Below are 15,566 nucleotides of genomic sequence, written 5' to 3' on the forward strand. Positions count from 1 at the left end.
CAGCCTCTCCATATTCCTTTGGGAAGGATCTCATTATGTCAAAGCATGACACGTATCCATGAAAAATAACATTCTTGCCTTTTGTCGACGCTAACGTGGCATCGACATTCGGAGGAGCTTTACTTGTGACAAAACAAACAAAAAAAACACTCCCCTGTGGATGCTGTCCTTCACTTGCTTCAGAGGGGAGGAGTTAAGACCCAGAGGCCCAGCACGGTAATAAAAGGATACTGGCAGTGTGCCTAATTCCACTTTGGAAGACTCTGGAGCACAATGGCTCCTCTCGGCACTTGCGATGTGGCGCAAGAGAGGAAGAGAAAAGCTCACATTTAAAGGACAACCGACGTCACTTGTTTGTTTTTTAACTGACATCAGAAAAACGTTTTATAGCATCTAAAATACCCAAAACACGCAGGCTGATATTTTTATTCAAATGCAAAACACCAATAAAAATGACTTCAAGTGTCCAAAATCTGCCAAAAAATTGAGCGGCGAATTGGACATTTTCAGAAAGTCCCGCCCCCAGTTCGTGACGTCACGCCAAGACGTCTTGCATTGCTAGTGAATCAAAACAATGGCTTCTGATTCGGAGACTATGCTTTCTTGTTACACATCCAGTTATGAATATGATTCAAATAGTTCTGAAGAGGAAAGCATACATGTTTGCAATCGATTAAAGAATTTATTTGTGCCATTTTGAGGCAACATTGAGGGGAAGTCTCTCACCCAAAAAAGAGGCATCAAATGTTGACCTCCTGTTGCCACCTCCGTTTCCACGGGCTGATAAATTCCTTATATGGCGCTTGGACGCCCTCTTCTGGCCTTCTGGCGGCTTTTGGGTGCAACACGAGGTCCCCAGACCAAACAAGTACAGCAAAATATATTGATGTGATGGAAGGACCGGTGCAATGTGTCTTTTTTACGGTCAGGGTCGGTCCTTTAGTGACGTCACGTACGGACTCGTCACCAACTCAAAAAGAAGACTTCCTGAATATTCAGCCGAGTCTTAAAACGTAAAATATCGCTATATGCGGTGGAATCTTTGTAAAATACGCTCAGTAGAAGTCATTCGAAGCCATTTTACAAATTATGGACACAACTTGTCCGGAGACGTCGGTTGTCCTTTAATCCCGAGTACTGAGGCAAATGTTACGCTCAGCGTGCATCATTTCAGCTATATGTCTGTAAAATGTATAATTATTTTCCAAATTGTTTCCCTGCTGGATGATGAAACAGATCGTTTCGCTCCCTCAAAAAAATTACACATGGCGAGGCAGCAGGTGGTGCAAGGAAAATGCCATTGTAGCCAATCAGAAGCTTTGGATCCATCAAAGCTAGGTATAACAATACATGTTAAGTTTCAGAAATCATCAATCGGGAGATTTTCGTACTTGCGACTCTGTGGCGCGTTAAAAATGTGGTGACATCATTATTGCGGCTGTAAACGTAGTTCTTATTTTCCGTAATGAGGCCATCATCACTCAAAGATAAATAGTCGAAGGAAAAATGTTTGCTTCCTCCACCGTGGCATTCTTGCATGATCCTATTTGTTAATTAAGGTGATGTTGTATTGACAGGCAAGTCTTCAAATTATTATTTTGTGGCAGTTCAGCTCAACAAAACTATCTGTCAGCATTTATGCAAATTCTAGTTTAGAAAATGGAGCTTAAAAAACACAGAGGAGCATGTTTCACAAACCTTGTTATTTTTAGCTCATACAATGAGATTAAGGGCTGTTTAGAAAAATGCCGCGAGAGCTTTTAATGGGATTGAAAGTCCCACCTCGGAGGATTTAATTAACGCTCGGAATGAATAATGTTTCACCCAGTTCTCTCTCTGTCTTTGGTAATCAGTTCAGGGCCATTAAAAGAGAGGATGACTATCGACTGGTCGTGCACACTCCTGATAATTGAATATGTAGAGGCCATTAAACAATCCTGATCAAAAACAAACATTCCCCCCCAAAAAAATACTGTCTGAATAATCATATGAATCAACAACAGTTCACGTATGTTTCTTGTGAATGTGAAAGTCTCCTTTCGGGCTTTCCACGGAGAATGGAATCATTTAAAAGACACTTTGGGAGATCCTCATTCCTAATCTCAACTGTGCTTCTTTTCCAGTGCACCGCGTCTAATTGGCCCAATGTGGCTCTGCTGTATTGACACATTTCTACAGGCAAAAGACAAGTCCTATTTCTCGTACTTGACTAGTATGACAAGCTGTTTTTGCTACACCATTGTGTCATACATGACTTTAAAGGACAACTGACGCCTCCCGACAAGTTGTGTCCATATTTTGTAAAATCACTTCAAATGACTTCTACTGAGCATATTTTACAAAGATTACACCACATATATTTTAAGACTGGCGCTGAATATTCAGGAAGTCTTGTTTTTGAGTTGGTGACGATTCCTGATGTCACGTCACGGAGGGAACGCCCCCTGACCGAGAAAGCGACACACAATGCATTTTGCGGTAATTTGTTTGGTCTGAAAACTTTGTGTTGATGGCAAAATTAGAAGGATAACACATAAATAACGTGATGGTGAATTGTTGTGTGTTGCACCAAGGCTACTATTTGATATTCGCTGACACAAATTCCCAGCAGACAAAGCAGCCCATTTCCATCTTTTGCATTCTCTGGGACACTACATGCTCACCTTGATGGCTCGAATTGATATGGGAGGACTCCTTTAATCGATTGCAAACATTTATGCTTTCCTCTTCAGAACTATTTGAATCATATTCATAACTGGATGAGTAACAAGAAAGCATCTTCTCCGAATCTGAAGCCATTGTTTTGATTCTCCAGCAATGCAAGACGTCTTGGCGTGACGTCACGAACAAGGGGGCGGGACCTTCTAAAACTGGCCATTTCCGGTTTCATTTTCAAGCCATTTTTGGCCACTTTAAGTCATTTTTATTAGTGTTTTGCATTTGACTAAAAATATCAGCGTGTTTTGGGTATTTTAGATGCTATAAAACGTTTTTCTGATGTCAGTTCGGAAACAAAATGGTGTCGGTTGTTCTTTAAATGGAAAAAAAATGCACATGTACCCTTTTGCGACTAACATGCAGTATTCATGTTCATTTTACAACTTGCACATCACGCTTCACAATGAATGTTGTAAACCACATGAATGTAATTTACATGCAAATGAATGGAGAACTATGGGGGTTTTACAACTCATTGCGAATTGACTTGTATCCAAGATTCTCTTCCCTCATTCAGACCCATGACACAGGAGATAAAAAAAAAAAAAAACAACCTGTTTGGAATTACTGTGAGGAAGATGCGGTGGTGGTTACCTCGACCTTCATGCTGCACTCAAATTTGTTTGCTTTGTTTGTTCAAGGTCTGCTGCCTCTCAAAGACCTGCGAGTGTGCTACTCGCTTGTCCAGCGGAGCAGAACATCAGCTCCACTTCATGTCCTTTGTGACAGCACAAGAGGTAGTAGCGAGATGTAAATAAAGAAAGGAAGAAAAAAAAATCAAAGACAAGGCTTATCTCGTGGGATGCAATGCAAAGTTCTCATGGCGAGGTTGTTTCATTTGTACAGCACATTTAAGACACAAGGTAATTGGATTCAAGGGATTAAAAATGGAGCATTTCAAAAAAGATGAAACGATGGTCTTCTGCAATTATGAAAAGAAAATAAAGCGCAAGAAAATAGATCTGTGGAGGCTATCAGTCCTACTGAGGTGCGGATGAGGTGATACCAGAGCTATTGGGGCAATCAGAGCCTGGCATAGAACATGAGATGTAATCAGACAGAACTAAAGAAGAAATCAGATTAGCTTCCGGGAGTAGTCCAATGCTCCCCCCAATCTTATAGCAGGGATCTATCGCCACCCCTCTCCATTAGGGATATATATTGGGCTAGAGTTACCAGCACAATTTTAGTTCGCTGACGAAGCTCTTTGGATGAGAAGCGAAACGTCCGACACCTTCAAAGAAGTACAGATGACGGCTGAAGAAACCTCAAGAAAACAGAATTGCGAACACTTCAATCATAAGAGTGTTGACAAAACTAAATTCTGTTAGAATAATAATAATGTAATAATAATAATAATAATAATAAATACTACTACTAATAATAATAATAAATACTACTAATAATAATAATTAATAATACATTTCATTTGTAAGCGCCTTTCAAAACCCTCAAGGACACTTAACAGTCAATAATAATAATAATAATAATAATAATAATAATAATAATATATGTTATGTTATGTTATATAGCCAGAGAATGTATATAATCCACTAATGTTTCGAGGTGAAATGTCCTGAAATTGCCACCAAATCTTCAGCTCAGTTTGCATCTGAAGAACTGACTTTGTGTGTTTTGCAGCAATCTACCTCCCCGTGTCCTCATCCTCACCTCATCAAATGAAGAGTGAGTACTCATCGACTGTTTCCAAATTGTAACAAACAGTGATGTGTTTATCTTGATGCTATCACAAAATGTCCAAAAAGTCAACTCCACTTCACGCTCAAGCATGACAAGGTTATTTCATGTTTCTCATTTTCATCTCTAGTGCTTACTTTTTATTATCCGTACAATAATGGTTTCAATTGACCGTATTTTCAGGTCGATAAGGCGCACCCAAAAGCCTTGATTTTCTTCTTATACCAGTGTTTGAAATAACATCTGCCCGGAGCCCCGGGGCGTACAACTTTCACGTCGGGCGTACAACTTTCAAAACGTCTCGGCCCGGGTGGCCGATAACTTCTTCAAGAAAAAAAAAATCAAATCAAACATTTGTTTTATTCAATAAAGCAAAAGCTACACAACAAACCACAACAAGCCGCGTGGACTCCTCTTTCTAAGCGCCATTCAAAACTCTCAAGTACACTTTACAGTCACGGTATAGAACGTTCGTTTGGTAATTTGCATACTTGGCATGGCAACCAATCAGAAGCCTGTTTCTTGCTTCGGACTATACCGTGACTGTAAAGTGTACTTGAGTTTTGAAAGGCGTTTCGAAAGAGGAGCCCACGTGGGTTTTAGCCGAAAACGCAACGCAAACATTGCATTGTGCACCATGATGACAAACGACAACTGGAGCAAAGTCTTCAGCAAGGGATTTTAACCATAAATTAAGCAAGCGAGCATTTGTGGAAGGTACTTCCTTAATTAAAAACAATTATTTATACTTCGCAACAATTTTTTTTTTTTTTTTAAATTTCGTTAGTGGTCAAGTTGTGCAAAATTGGGCAGGCAACTTTATAGCCGGGCAGGCAACTTTTCACATTTGTCTGCCCAGGTGTCCGCTAACTTTTTGTCATGAGTTTCAGACACACTTCGGATTATAAACCGTATTGTTGGCTTTTGAGAGAATCGAATGCTTTTTACTTGAGTCCAAAACATTGCATGTTGCTTAGCCGACATCATCACCCAGTTTGCAGCAATGCACAAGGATGACCGACATGCAAAAACTTGCCTGACATAGAACAATGTCAGCCATTTTTCACATTATGACAGCGGTGATAAGGCCAGCCCGATACGTCATCATAAAAGCCATTCAGAGAGAGGCTGATGGCAGAACCGCACACTAGGGGACATCTTCATCTACTAATAAAGTGCACCTTCTCTAGTCACGGAATATGCCGTGAGTGCATGTGTGTATATGGGAATCTATGAGTTATAGTAATGATCCCGGAGTAGCAAGGGAGTCTTAAATGGTGCACTTTCACAAGATAGACTGTCTTTTGCAAATGATTTTGCGTGCACAGACACACGTGCATGCACGCGCAGACTCACACCGAGCGCATTATTGTGTAACTTACTTTGGCTTTTATCAAGCGTAACTCCATACTGGGTAAGACAAAGTGGATCTTTTAAAATGGAGTCTGCATGTCTCACCATGAAATCCTTTTAGGTTCGAACTGTCTTATTTCTAAGAGACCGATCAATCAAAACAATAATGGGGATTCTGATACTTTGACTATCAGTGAACAATCAGTGAACAATGTATTTGATATTTCTATAGAATGGGACCTCTAGTTAATAGATCAGTTGGTTCTGGAAGAAATTTCATAACCAGAAAGGTTTTTTAAGTTGAGATATGTTTTCCATGTGAATCCCCTAATCCGTTCCAAATCCACAAGGAATTGGGGGCACACATGGCACATTTAAAGGACAACCGACGCTTACGGACAAGTTGTGTCCATAAATTGTAAAATCGCTTCAAATGACTTGTACTGAGCGTATTTTACAAAGATTGCACCGCATATAGCTATATTTTACGTTTTAAGACTCGTTCATATTCAATATAATGCGTTAATATTCAATGCGTTTAAGACGCGTTGAATATTCCGGAAGTCTTGTTTTTGAGTTGGTGACAAGTCCTCACGTAACGTCACTGAAGGAACGCCCCTGACCGAGTAAGAACACATTGCAGCAGTGCTTTCATCACGTCAATGCATTTTGCGGTACTTTGTTTGGTCTGAAAACTTCGTGTTGATGGCGAAATTTGAAGGAAAACACATAAATAACGCGCTGGTGAATCATTGTGTGTTGCACCGAGCATCTATTCGGTATTTGCTGACAAAAGTTCTAAGGAAACACATCAGCTGTTTTCCACGGAGCTTTGTCGCTATCTTCTGCCTCTTTTTGGTGCTACATTTCCCCCCAATGTTGCCTCAAAATGACACGGAATAAATTATTTAATCGATTGAAAGTAGAAAATTATGTTTTGTGGGGAACGGATTATTCTCATTTTAATAGTTTACTATGGGAAATTATTTTTTGCGATACACACTTTTCACCTTACACACTCTGTCTGGGAACCAATTAAGTTTGTAAGCCAAGGTATCACTGTATTTGTGCGTGTGTGTTAGTGTGTGTGTGTGTGTGTATATCCATCTCAGTGTGCTCTTTAAAACGCCTCTGCAGACTGCGCACACAAGTTTGCGCACCAGTTTACTTTGGTTGGAATTGGAATGTGTGTGTGCCGAAATCACCCGAGAGGGAAGGAGCCTTAATTTCCGCCGTCGTCCTCCTCCTCCTCCTCCTGCTTTTCTTCCTCCCCCTCCTCTTCCTCCTCCTCATCCTCCAGCTTCATCCTCCTCATCCTCCAGCTTCATCATCACCATCATCATCCCCGCTTGGATCAGAAGTACACACTCTCCCACCTCATACAGAGCTCAGCTTTCATCGGAACCACTCCATTCCACCAAATTGGACCCACAGCTGCGTGAACTTGGACACATCCGCCGACATTGTGTGTTTGCAAAGCTAAATTGGATCTGTGGCTCCCTGAGGGATTTTTAAATATTTTTTTGAGGGAGAGACGTTGGCAGGAAACGTGATTTTATTTTACATGTTTACTTTTCCGTCATCAGCCCCATTCATCCCTTTTATTTGTTCAAAATGGATGCCGTGGACAGGATGCGGCGGCGCCCCTGGATTAGCCGCTGATGTGATTGACAGTTAAGGTGGAGAGTAGGTGGGGTTGGGGGGGGGGCACAAAGTTTTGGTCATCCAGGCGGGACGCAAAAGACGCAGGATGCAGTCCGGAATAAAGATGTTCTCCGCAGGTGGAGGTGCGTCGCTCTGTTGTCTGTTGCTCCTCTGGCTCATCTACTCCCATCTGCTCCGAGAGGGTAAATCTGCAGTCTTACTTTGAACTCCTGGGGGGCTGGGGGGTTAGAAAAATTGGCTTTGTTTGTTTATTCTATTGGCATCCAGTTGTTCCAGACATCAGAGTCATTTTAAAAGTAACTTGTTGTGTGTCATAAGATTCTTGCATAAGGGCTATACTGTACTGTATGTTGTCACCTTGACGAGGTAGATGATTGCCACGTGTGCATGCATGAAGATATTTTTTCCCCTGGTCATTATCTTTGCTGATGGGAAAAAAAACGAATGGTGACATCGAGTGAACCATTTGGTCACTGGAGCATTTTTATGATGCCTTTGGGGCAAAAGGAATAGGAAATCCTCGATTGGTCGCCAGCCAATCACAGAGTACATGGAGATGCAAAACATAAAAAGGTTCACATTAAGATTCATGCTCTTGTTGAGGGGAAACTTAAAGGACAACCGACATGATTTTTTTGTTCCCTAACTGACATCAGAAAAACGTTTTATAGCATCTAAAATACCCAAAACACGCAGTATGATATTTTTAGTCAAATGCAAAACACCATTAAAAATTACTTAAATTGTCCAAAAAACGCCCCCAGTTCGTGACATCACGCCAAGACGTCTTGCCTTGCTGGAGAATCAAAACAATGGCTTCAGATTCAGAGAAGTTGCTTTCTTGTTACACATCCAGTTATGAATATGATTCAAATAGTTCTGAAGAGGAAAGCATACAAGTTTGCAATCGATTAAATAATTTATTCCGTGCCATTTTGAGGCAACATTGGGGGGAAATGTATCACCAAAAAAAGAGGCAGAAAATGGCGACCAAGCTTCGTGTGAGGAATTAATCAGCCCGTTTCCACAGGCTGATTAATTCCTTACATGGAGCTTTGTCATCCTCTTCTGCCTCTTTTTTGGTGCTACACGAAGTTTTCAGACCAGCCAAATACAGTACAACATTACAGTACAACAAGTACAGCATTGACGTGATGGAAGGACTGCTACAATGTGTGCTTTTTTCGGTCAGGGGCGTTCCTTCAGTGACGTAACGTACGGACTTGTCACCAACTCAAAAACAAGACTTCCGGAATATTCAGTGCGAGTCTTAAAACGTAAAATATAGCTTTAATATGCGGTGGAATCTTTGTAAAATACGCTCAGTAGAAGTCATTTGAAGCCATTTTACAAATTATGGACACAACTTTTCCGGAGACGTCGGTTGTCCTTTAAACGACACTGCCTAATAATCCTGTTACTAGATATGTGCAATTTTTGGACCAGGATTATGATATGATATGTCATATGAATTGTAAATGAATCACCAGCTGTCAGGTGAAATCAATAATTGGAATCAACACAGACTGCAACTGTCTCTTTTCGATATGCAATATGAAAGTTGAGGTCAACCACAGTAGTATTCTTTGACTTCATACATTTTCTTTATTCATGTTGATTGATGACATTTACAAAAAAAAACACCTTGACATTGTTGCTTCATTGTTTCAAGTGCCGAAATCAACATAGCAGTGAACAGAGAGAGAGAGTGACATAGAGAGAAAAGGAGAGAAACAGAGAGAGGGGAGAGAGTGAAAGAAGGAGAAAGGTGAGAGAGACAGATATAGAGAGAGAGACTGACTGAGAGAGAGAGAAAACACAGAGAGAGAAACAGAGAGAGAGAGAGAGAAAGAAAGAAACAGAGAGACACAGAAAGAGAGAGAGAGAGAGTGACAGAGAGACAAAAGCAGAGAAACAAAGAGAGGAGAGAGAGACACACACAGAAAGAGAGGGAAGGAGAGACAGAGAAACAGAGAGAAGTAGAGAGGAAATACAAACGGAGAGAGAGAGAAGGAGATGGAGAGAAGGAGATCGAGAAAGTGAGAGAAAGAGGGAGAGAAAGAGAGAGCTTCTTCAAAAAGTCACATGAAACCCTCACACCTTCACATCAGACACGTTTGCTTTTCCGTTGCGATAGCGACAGCATTGTAGTGGAAGAAATTCACAATTGTGTCGTGAAGTTAGTGAACCACAGTTGAATCAAGTGTGTAATATACAAAAAAAAAGAATACACCTGATTTCTGTTAGCATGATAGACAACCAAAATGGGGTGGTTAATTAATACCAGTTCTTATCAAGACATGGCTGCCGCGTGGGGCTGTCGCTGCGCAACCACAGACAAAACCTTGAGAGTTTTGAAAAGCGCTTATAAATAAAATGTATTATTATTAGAGACAAGCTCAAAGTTTTTTTTTTTGTCATTTATACCTCAACCCAACTTTTGTGTTTATACTGTATTGAAAGACAACACACTGTTATTATTGGCTTTGGGTGAAAGCGAGCACCTTATTTCAATTCCGGGTGCAGGAAGAGGCTCGCCGGGGCCTTGGAGCATTATAATTTCCCACTGTATAAATCTGTAATCCCATAGTGCTTCCCTTCTTGAATAAAACATCCTCTGCTGCAATTACACTCCCACCCTGACACAGAGCAGAAAGCAAAATGATGTTTTCTCTGCACTTTATTGGGGATTGTCAATGACAAAACCACTCAGATTTCAATTCGAGGCTTGGGGAAAAAAAGACTAACATGGAGATGGAGAACAACTACATTTGAAGATTAGATCTTTTTAATTAATCAAGCTTTGGCCAGCTTCATAATTACCGCCTGGGAGGGAAAAAAGAGCGCCTATACAGCCGTATGAAGCGGCGCGCTGACAGCTCGAGTAGACGATGTGAAAAATGAACCGGATGAGCGTTGAAATGTTCTCCATTTGCCCTCCAATTTCCATGTTTGCACTTCATTCCATCACCGGCCTCTTAAACTCTTTCAGAGCTTTTGTTCCCCTCAGCTATTTATACGACACTTTTATTTTCCATTGCACGATCATCTCATTAGTGTCGTACGGTGCAAGATTGTTTAATCAATCCCTGTGAACTTTGCCCACTCTGATATTCCAAAATAAATAGAGCATGACTTTCGACTTGACTACCTCCGCATGTCGCCCACTCCAACTGAGTCGTAAGCCCCAAAGTGCATCATGTTGTTTTGTATTTGCTGAATTTTATTTCACTAAATATCCGTCGAGGACTATCTTGTACAAAGGTGTCAAAGTCGAGGCCCGGGGGCCAGATCCGGCACACTATACTGTTGTATGTGGCCCGGGAAAGCTAATCTAGCATGTCGAGTTCCATGATGCTTGCACCATGACGTTCCTGATCCACTGGTGAAAAGGATGCTTAGATCCTCTCCTCTTTCATCTAGAACTGCTTCATTCGACAAAGAGGGTCTTTGTGTTGTGTCACATGATGGCCGCCTCTACAGCAGATCCTATATTTTGTATTTGTATTTGTATATATATATATATATATATATATATATATATATATATATATATATATATATATATATATATATATACTGTATATGAGCGGTCATGACTGGCTTCCAATTGTTTTTCACAAGAGTAGGGAGGTCGTCTTTGGGCAGAGTGGTGAGGCCGTGTGACAGCGAGAGCCTGTTTAGCCTCCATCCACTTTGTAGTTCATCTGTCAGGCCAGCCAGGACAGGAAATCAAAGCGTAGCAGCCGTGTCTGTGGACGGCATCGAGCCAGCGCCCACCACGATGAATGGCCTGTCAGCTGCTTGCTATGCTGCCAATGATAAATTTGGAAATGTCTGGGTTCCCTAAGTGGACCCCCACTCCCAATACGAGGCGCACAATTGGATCCGTGGAAATGCGTCACAGTTTTAAGGTAGGACAGATGATTTGTCCTAAGCTTTTGACATTCCGAACAGCATTAATTGGACAAACAGTTGGCTTCTACTGCAGTTGAAACTGTTCTCTTTTAAAACAAAATAAACAGATGAGAGAGAGAGGGAGAAATGGAAAGAGAGAGATTGATTCACTTAGAGTGAATTGTTTCAGACCAGTGGACGAGTGTTGTAATTTTCCTCCGCCCATCACGTGTCATCATACAACTTACAACACAAAGATTTGCACGGTCCAATTCGAAGCTTCTTAGACCAATAACAGTATGTTGCTGAGAATGATCTAGAAGCACATCGATGGGAATAACAGAAGACAATTGATGAGATATGACTGCAAGCAGTCTCACTAAATTCCAAAGTGACTCAGCGGCTCCTCAACAGTCATTAGTGAGCCGCTCCATTGATGAATGGTGAATATGCTCCACTTTACTTTACGGACGCCACTGTGTCTGTCTGTTCTTCTGACCAAATGCCGTCAAGAGACATCAAGAGAGGCAGATTTTATCCTGGGGAATTAAACTGTGTGTTCTCATTTCGTACGTTGTGGGTTGGTGAGTCTTTATGGAAGATCACAGTCAGTATGTTTACTCTACAAGCACAGTTCAGATAGACTACTATTTGATTCTAGTTGACACAAATTCCCAGCAGACAAATCAGCCCATTTCCAATGGAGCTTGGGCGCCATCTTGTGCATTTTCTGGGACGCCAGATTGGAGTCCTGATGGCTCGAATTGATATGCAAGTACTCCTTTAATCGATTGTAAACGTCCCAAGCTCCGTTGGAAATGGGTTGATTTGTCTGCTGGGAATTTGTGTCTGCGAATATCAAATAGTTATCTTGCTGCAACACACAACATTTCACCATCGCGTTATTTATGTGTTTTCCTTCTAATTTCGCCATCAACACAAAGTTTTCAGACCAAACAAAGTACCGCAAAATGCATTGTGTGTCGCTTTCTCGGTCAGGGGTGTTCCTTCCGTGACGTGACATCAGGAATCGTCACCAACTCAAAAACAAGACTTCCTGAATATTCAACGTGAGTCTTAAAACGTAAAATATAGCGATATGCGGTGGAATCTTTGTAAAATACACTCAGTAGAAGTCATTTGAAGTGATTTTACAAATTATGGACACAACTTGTCTGCAGGTTGTCAGTTGTCCTTTAAAGTAAATTGACTTTTCCAGAAAAGAAATGACTGATTTCTCTTGCAGAAGCTTTGAAGCTGGCATTCCATATGCAGTGTGAGTGCGGCTTGATTATGATCGAGGCTGTAAATTTCAAGCAAATCACTCAGCCTCAACCCCCCCCCCCCAACCTCCATGCGCGGGAGCTATGAAACAAAATGAAAAGAATTTTTGCAGCTAAATCAATTTAGCAATCCACAAAACTGATATTTTACAGTGCCTCGAATATGAATTCTCCCTCACTGGCAGCACTGACCTCCCTAGTGTATTTCCACATTGTAATACTCCAGGCTGAGAATGCTAGTCCTAAAACCGCTCCATCCCGGGCACGGAGGGTGTGCATAATTAGTAATGTTCCTGCTGTCTTTGGCCTTACTACATTTTCCACTTGATGCTGTGATTATATTGTCTGAGAGAGCCGTAGTTTAATATTAAAACTGTGCGTCATGTCTTACTGTACTGCACTTTGGGGAGCGGCGGAGGGCATGCTGCACTCTCCATCTTTGCATTAAATGAATAGGAGGGGATCCTGGAGGGTTTTCAGGGTGAAATTTGAAGTAAGTCACGGGCCGTGCACTCTTGGCTGCATCACAGTGAAGCTTTATGAAGCCCGGCATATTACACATTAACTTTTATGTATGCAGAAGGTTTGCCTTTACAGACACTGAGTTGGGATAAAGGCAGTTGGATGACAGTAACTGGTAAGTGTATTCATTTGTTCACGGTGTTGAATTGTACTGAGGTCGTACTGTAATTATGTTTGTCAGAGTATTTAGCATAACCACCTGTCTACGATGTTGATAGAGATTAGACAGAATAAGAAGTTATCATATTTAAAAGTTTAATGCCGTTATATGCTTAGTCAACACTTGTGACTCAATACACAATTGAAGCACAGACAACCTGGGGTCAATCAGGTCAACAGACACAGCAAGTTAAACTGTCAGCTTCACAGAATTGAGGACTTGGGGAACTCCTTATCACAGGAGTAATTTAGGACTTCAAATTCCTTATCACAGGAAGAGGTCATTAGGTTACAAACATATCAGTTCATGGAAAACACAATGTTTTATTGCTTACAGCTGTTGGTGCTCATCCAGAGGTGTGGTATTGTAATCAGGAAAACTATGTTTTACTAATGTATCACTTTAATTTGCATGTACTCTCAATAAATAGTTTGGCAGCGGGCCACAGAATTCAGACGTATGTCATCAATGACTACGTATCCTGCCTGCAGTAAGGACAATCTTTCTGGTTCCGAGTCTCTGTCCACAATGTCTGACTGTCATATCTCTGACAGATGTTTAATTTTTTTTTCTGTCGGAGGAGTTTAGCCGCAAAAAGGTGGAAGGGTTTGAGGGACATATTACTCAAAGAAACAAGAAAGGTGCTGCAAGAGAAAAAGAGAGGGTCGGCCCTCATCCCAAGAATGAAGGGAAAGCACAGTGGTACCTCTACTTATAAACGTTTCTGCAAAAGAAGATTTCAAGTTATGAAACTCCTCACTGGGAAAAAATATTACCTCTTGTTATGAAATAAATATCAACATATGAAAGGTAAAAATACAGAATGAGCAGGTGATAGGACTATATCATTTCGATTACTGCTGATTGGCTATTTAAACCTATGCAAGCGAAGAACATGAACCAGGCGAAGAACAACAACTTTGATCCAACAGCAGGTTCTCGCAGCGCTGAGTTTCCTGAATGCAACATAGTTAAAGCTGCCCTGCCATTGGCCATTATCGGCCATTGGCCTAAGAGTGACTGTGCGTCTATTTGTGTCTATAGATAAATAGATATGTGTCTTTGTCATTCACCCCTCGGGCAAAGAGACGTTGAGATTTTTTTTTACCTCAATGTGAATCACCTAGAAAGTTTTCAAATGATTGTTTCAATCAATCAATCAATCAATCAATCAATCAATCAATCAAGCAATGACTTTGACTTTTTGACTTTAAAAGGCGACAAAAGCAAACATCCTTGGATTCGTTTCTTTACAAAACACCAGGCAAACGCATTCGGGCATTTACAAACGCTTAGTGATTTTTTTTTCTACTATAGAAATTTCTTCTAGAACCAATTAACTCATTCACTGCCATTCCCAAATGTATTTGGAAATTGACAAGCCTAACGTGGAGCGCCATCCCCGAATTTGTTCGTTTTTTTTTGTTTTGTTTGTTTTTTGCAGGGGGTGCTGATAAAGCGCTGGTCAGATCTCTGGCAATGTTTTTCCCTCCGACAAGGGGGCAGGATTTGCCTTTTGTCCAGCCGCCCCCGTTTCAAGCTCATATAACTCCAGACCTATATAACTTAGGAATTTCCTCTTTTTTTCTGATGAAGGAAGATAATCTAAGGTTGTATTGAATGTATATGTAGTCCTAAAACGATAATATTATTTGGGTCCTGCAATTTGAGCGAAAATGACAAAAACCCTGGCACTGGAGTGGATACATTTTTACACATCGTCTGGCAGTAAATACATTGTTTTCAAAAGCAGAGGTACCACTGTACTCCCGGTGATCTCTTTTCTCAACTCTGTGAAATGCTGTACAGTACAATTATGGTCTACCAAGCGACACACCTCCGCTTCTCTAGTGTATGCAAATGAAACATTTGCCTCGTTCACCTGCTGTCCTTAGTCGCGCCACTCGTCTGGCGCGCCGCATACGCGTCAAACGGCATCCCGGTAATGAGAAGCGCCTGGCCCACCGTGATCAGCATATGCTCGGTGGGACGAGACTGCCGTTTGATGTCAGACAGGGATGAGAGCACGATGAGGAGACTGCATTAGCGTGGAAGTCACAGCAAGCCCGCTGAATTCGGGATAGAAAAGATAGCTGGAATAATGCATGTCATACTCTATATCTCATGTATAACGAAAAACCACAACAGGATAATTTAACTTGAGGAAGTGAAAGAATTACAACCAAAAAAAGGATGTTGTTTCTTCGTTGCATCGCTTCACTTCTTTGTGAAGACTTTGTGTAAGACCTTGGAGTTAGGTGCCGAAGGAG

General features: G+C 41.2%; 1 protein-coding gene across 1 annotated transcript in view; it reads left to right on the forward strand.

The window, feature by feature from the left end:
- The window catches only part of tafa5l (TAFA chemokine like family member 5, like), a 59,051-nt gene that overhangs the window by 14,165 nt on the left and 29,320 nt on the right, over nucleotides 1–15,566 (forward strand). Inside the window, exons 3-5 of the mRNA XM_089013271.1 lie at nucleotides 3,360–3,455; nucleotides 4,360–4,404; nucleotides 7,092–7,616. Coding sequence (XP_088869397.1) covers nucleotides 7,520–7,616 — 97 coding nt within the window. The 5' untranslated portion in view covers nucleotides 3,360–3,455; nucleotides 4,360–4,404; nucleotides 7,092–7,519. The remainder of the gene's footprint in view (nucleotides 1–3,359; nucleotides 3,456–4,359; nucleotides 4,405–7,091; nucleotides 7,617–15,566) is intronic.

Source organism: Hippocampus bargibanti, linkage group LG01 (assembly GCF_051943395.1).
Source record: "Hippocampus bargibanti isolate YZ-2025 linkage group LG01, ASM5194339v1, whole genome shotgun sequence".
Classification (NCBI taxonomy): domain Eukaryota; kingdom Metazoa; phylum Chordata; class Actinopteri; order Syngnathiformes; family Syngnathidae; genus Hippocampus; species Hippocampus bargibanti.